We start from the raw sequence: 5,255 nt of genomic DNA on the forward strand, positions 1-5,255 counted from the left end.
CAAATCACCACTCAACGCTCTCCAATTAACCAAGCCCTAACCCCCAATTTACCACTGATTTTCCTTCAAATTTCATGCTTACAATGATAAAAATTACCATAATAACGAGCTTAGGAACCAAGGATCTTACCTCAATGAGTCCCTCTAAAAATCTCCCTTGAAATTGCTCCCAAAAGCTCCACCCCGAATGAAATATTGAGAAAAATGGCCAAAAATCGCGAAGGAGATCTTTTATACTTTCTGACCCAGGCTATTCGCACCTGCGGTCTATTTCCACTTCTATGCTTCCGCTTCTGCGGTCAAAGGCTCCGCACCTGCGACCCAGACTCTGCATCTGCGGGCTCGTAGGTGCGGCTTACCGCCCGCATCTGCGTCTTCTCTCTCTTCGCCTGTGGCCGCATCTGCGGCCCCATATCTGCTTCTGCGAGTCCGCACCTGCGGTCCCCTAGCCGCAGGTGCGGTTATGACAGCAATAGAAAACTTCAGTTGCCAAACCCAACTCAAAATCTCCCGTTAACCACACGAAATCACCCTGAGGCCCCCGGGATCTCAACCAAAAGCACGAACAAGTCCTATACCACTGTTTAAACTTGTACCAATCATCAAAACACCTCAAACAACATCGAACCACCAATCATCATCGAATTCAAGCCTAAGAATTCCAAAAACTTCCAAATTCCTCTTTCGATCAAAAAGTCTATCAAAACTCGTCCGAATGACCTGAAATTTTGCAAGCACGTCACATTCAACACTACGGACCTACTTCAACTTCCGGAATTCCATTCCGACCCCAATATCAGAATCTCACTATCGAACCGGAAACTTCAAAAATTCAACTTTCGGCATTTCAAGCCTAAATAAGCTACGGACCTCCAAAATACAATCCGAACACGCTCCTAAACCCGATATCACTCAACGGAGCTAATGGGACCAACGGAATTCCATTCCGAGGCCGTCTTTATACTGCTCCGACTACGGTCCAAATTCTAAAACTTAAACTCTCTTTTAGGGACTAAGTGTCCCAAAACTCTCCGAAACTCCAAATAGATCTTCCCGGCAACTCACAATAGCAGAAACAAATACGGGAAATGCAGTTAATGGGGGATCGGGGCGTTAATTCTTAAAACGACCGACCGGGTCGTTACAAAGAAGCAGGTCCTTCCATAATCAGTTTAAGCGAAAAATTGGACACCACACAGATCACCCCCTCTTGTGTGGTATTGAAGTTAAAACATCAAAGTCTTTATTTGAAATGCCTTGTCCTTGTGCATTTTTTACGCCATTATTTCCCATTCGCAATCGTCGTGTATGCACACTGCTCTAATCCGTATATTATCATTCTTTTTCCACTTGATATACCGCCCTTCATTTACCTCATAAGTTGTTACTGCATTTTTTAACTCCTTCTTACTATGAAAGGTATATTCCAAAGCTAACACTGGATTTTTTCCATCAGTCATTGGATTGTGCTTTGGAAAATCAAAGCTCTCGTTGTCGGAATCACTATCCAAACTCTTGTTGTCTTCAAAGTTCACAAAATCAGAATGAGCCCGTTTGGATTGGCTTAAAAAAAGTGGCTTTTAAGCACAAGTGCTTAAAAGCAACTTTTAAGTGCTGCAGCTTATTTTATAAATAAGCAGTTACATGTTTGGATAAAAGTGCTGAAGCTTAAAAAAAGTTGTTGAAGTGTTTGGCAAACAAGTGGTGGTAAGCACTTTTTCTTATTAAAAAGACAAAAATAAAAGGGCAATTGCTTGTAGAAAAGTACAGAAAAATGAAGAGGAAGAGGAAAGAAGAGGGTAATTTTGGTATTATAAAAACTTATAAGGGCAAGAGAGTAATTTTATTGGTCAAACTAAAATGGTTTTTAAGCCAAAATCAAAAAAGTTGGGATCAACCAACTTGTTGCTTTTGGCTTTTTTTAAGCAATTTTTAACTTTTTTTAAGCAGCTTTTTTTGTTGCCAAACACTCTAAAAAATAAAAAAGTGCTTAAAAGAGCTTTTAAGCCCATCCAAACACCCTCTTTATTTGACATCTTCCTCTGTCTTTTAGCACTAACAAGCTCTCTACCATCCTCAAAGCAATGTTTAAATTGTCCATGTTTATCAACCATTGCATCTTCATCTGAAAATTCATTTTTAGAATCCTCAAACTCATCCCTGCCAGATAAATTCTCCCTTTCAAGCTCTTTGTTAACAAGTCCAGTAACATCTTCATTATTTGGAATGCAACTAGTTTGGCAATCAAGCTCAACTGGATCTATTCCAATATAAGAGTCCAAATGTTCAAAAAATAACTCCATTACTCTATCTTTAGGGATGAATTTTTCTATTGTGTGAGCTTCAACTTTGGTGGAGACTAATCTCCATCTGTTACCGAACTTTCCGCATTTATGCCAAAATGTTATCGAGTCAGTAAGATAACCACATATTTCGACCATTTTCTTCAGACCAGCAAGATTGAGATCCTTCATTTCGACATAGTCAAAGTAGTCAACGATTCCACCAACATATTGTTTGGTTGGTTGATGTTTCATCGATCCTTTATGATAAACTTTAATACTGAAAAATGCGTCCTCGGACACAGGATCTACAGATAAAAGAATACATTTTTAACACGTCAGGACCATATTGTAGATGTTACAAAATGAAGTATGTATATTTTTAAGCAACACCAACTTCTAAATATTCCTGAATTCACTATATTATAACAACTAAATAATACAAACGGTAAAAAATAAATCAAAAGGGTGGAATTTTATAAGAGGATTAAAAAATTAATAGTAACAACCCATCATATTGTGAATGAAAAATAGGTTGGAAAAACTTTACTTGTCTCGGCAAAAGCAAAATAACCTATTGTAAATTCTTACCATAACATGGGTTTGATCGGACATCATTTCTTTTGATTAACATTGTTCAACAATGGAGAAACCTTGCTTGTCTCGACTGAGTTTACTCAACCGGTAAGAGAGATAAACATGATTTTTGTTGGAAAAGAGATGGGTTCACATTTGGGGATGATGGAAGAAGACAGAGGTTTTTGTTTGTACTTTTGTTCCTCACGTGCATTCCGTTAATTTTGACGGATTTTTAGAGGGTGCCATCACTTTTTAGGGCTAAAGACTAAACTAATTAGCTTTTAATATACATTAAGGACCTTTTCCATTAGGTGTTGTACATCAGGGACCAAATGGATCCAACGTCCATACATTAGGGACGATTTTGTTCATTTCCTCTATCATATTCGTATATTTTCATATAGGTGCCTTATCCCCTATAATCCCTAAAATTAAGTGATTTCAAATCACAATCCCTACAGTTACGGCTAACTTATCAACTAGCTTATCTGGCTAAAAAAAGTAAAAAGGATGTGTTCGACGTTTAAAATGAGTTATAAAAATAAAATAGGTTTATTTAGAGTTTATAATTGATATGGGCTGCTAGTTCAGTTAATTGTTCAATGTATGTATTAACCAAAGAGAAAACTTGTAGGGGGATTTGCATCTATACCTAGTTTTTATGTCACCTTTTAACTTATACCCGCTTTGCAAAAAAAATTGCTAGTGTACCTACTTTTCGGGTACACTAGCAAAAAAAATTGCTAGTGTACCCACTCTCATAAAAGATATGTATTAATGAGCAAAATGTCAGTTGAAAGCTAAGTAGTTTTTCAAAATTAAAATTTGACTTTAATTGGCGAAACCTTAGCTAAGATTGAATGTCTCAAGAATAAATAACCAATTAGATTGTGCTATGTTATCAAAAAAATAAATATTAGAGGAAACTTATTATGTGAATAAGTAACTCTGCTTCTCAAGAAGTTGGTAGAATGTGCATGTGCCAACAGGTTGGGTACGTGTTAGTGGATGGAATGGAAGCCAATTTGTGGCCTAGATCTATTTGCTGACTCAATTCCACATGTAAAGTAATGGATTTCGCTATTTATGTCTAATGTCTCCTAGTGAATGGCTCTTTAATTAATTAGCTTATTGAACCTGTCAAGTGGAACAATGATTTTGATTTGTATATGACACAAAAACTAGGTACACAAGTGAGGTGGGTTGGGGGGTGTGGGTTGGGGTGTGGGGTTCTAAAATATTGAATTATTTTGTTGCTTTTTCATTAATTTAATCTTAAAATTGTGGTTAAGAGAGTGATTGAAAGGTACTTTTTTCTTTAATGCTAATTAATACTGAATACTTTTCCCTTATGGAAACAAAAGTGCAATGGTGAAAGAGAAAGACCGCATTGTTTTCATTGTTAGATAGTTAACTGGCCAGCATAAGAATGATTCTATTGATTTGGATAAAAAGTCGATATCCTACCAAAGATTGAATTTTAGCTAGACGTTAACTTTGGTTGATCATTTTGTGCTTCTTTTTCACTCTCAATAGTCATGTTAATTAGGGTTTGCTTTGGTATAAACAATAGAGAAAAGATTGTACGCATTTCAATGGATTGATGAAAATATGATAAGGTACAAAACAAGAATTTAAGTGATCATGTATAATATTTAGGTAGTGTGGTAATATGATAATATTTCGAAATTTACAAAAGGATAAGGTTAAATGTATAGACAGCCGGCCTCTAAAATTATTGCACATGCAAACTTTAATCCTTTAAGAATTTATCTAGTTATGTTAGTTACAAATAATTAAGAAAAAATTAGCTCAAGTGCAAGGTGTCACACTATACGATTTGTCATTAGGCAATCATTATGGTGCAAAAATTAGCCTGGCATATAGTATGAGTTCTTCTATAGCCATTTTTTAGGGGAGTAAAGTTCAAAATTTGTAAAGAAGAGGAAGCCCAAAATTTATCATAATTTGGAAGTGATGATAAAGAAAAAACCGAAGATCACAACATTTAAATTGATTATCTAAAACATTCTAACTCGTAGACCACAAAAAGTGGAGTGCCTTAAAATTTCCGCTCTAGGAGAAAAATAAAAGAATAGTATATAATAACAAGTCCATGAATATCTTCTCATTCATTGTTGGTTTTTTATTTTTTCACTGTTGGATTCAACATGAAATTCTTGTAGTTTGGAAGGCTCATACTGTATAAAAACTCACCTTATACACTGATCACGCCCAACTATGCCTTATAAAAAAGACAATGCGGTCGCTGCAAATATAATCCGGTTTACAAGTCCGGAGTCGAATCCCACAGAGAACTAAGGTTTAGCTACAGCTGTTCACTATCACCAAGAAGACAAGCTTGAACAATTCCTAACTTATAGATATTAAGAT

At 36.0% G+C, this 5,255-nt stretch overlaps 1 protein-coding gene across 1 annotated transcript; it reads right to left on the bottom strand.

Moving 5' to 3' along the window:
- Positions 1-1,274: 1,274 nt before the first annotated feature.
- LOC109217536 lies at positions 1,275-2,975 on the bottom strand. Its single transcript, XM_019381796.1, has 3 exons — positions 2,874-2,975; positions 2,009-2,590; positions 1,275-1,522 (listed from the first exon to the last, which is right to left on the bottom strand). Exons 1-3 carry the CDS (start codon positions 2,914-2,916, stop codon positions 1,275-1,277), a joined length of 873 nt encoding a protein of 290 aa, XP_019237341.1. The 5' UTR covers positions 2,917-2,975.
- Positions 2,976-5,255: the final 2,280 nt, after the last annotated feature.

This window comes from Nicotiana attenuata, unplaced genomic scaffold (genome assembly GCF_001879085.1).
Source record: "Nicotiana attenuata strain UT unplaced genomic scaffold, NIATTr2, whole genome shotgun sequence".
Taxonomy (NCBI): Eukaryota; Viridiplantae; Streptophyta; class Magnoliopsida; order Solanales; family Solanaceae; genus Nicotiana; species Nicotiana attenuata.

Bases quoted from the DNA above. Each gene is read 5' to 3' on its own strand.
- LOC109217536 (XM_019381796.1), bottom strand. From the start codon at position 2,916: ATGTTAATCAAAAGAAATGATGTCCGATCAAACCCATGTTATG. The intron at 2,591-2,873 runs GTAAGAATTTAC...TTTTATCTGTAG, and splicing joins CCGATCAAACCCATGTTATG to ATCCTGTGTCCGAGGACGCA. The intron at 1,523-2,008 runs GCTTAAAAGCTC...TGAACTTTGAAG, and splicing joins TAAAGAGGGTGTTTGGATGG to ACAACAAGAGTTTGGATAGT.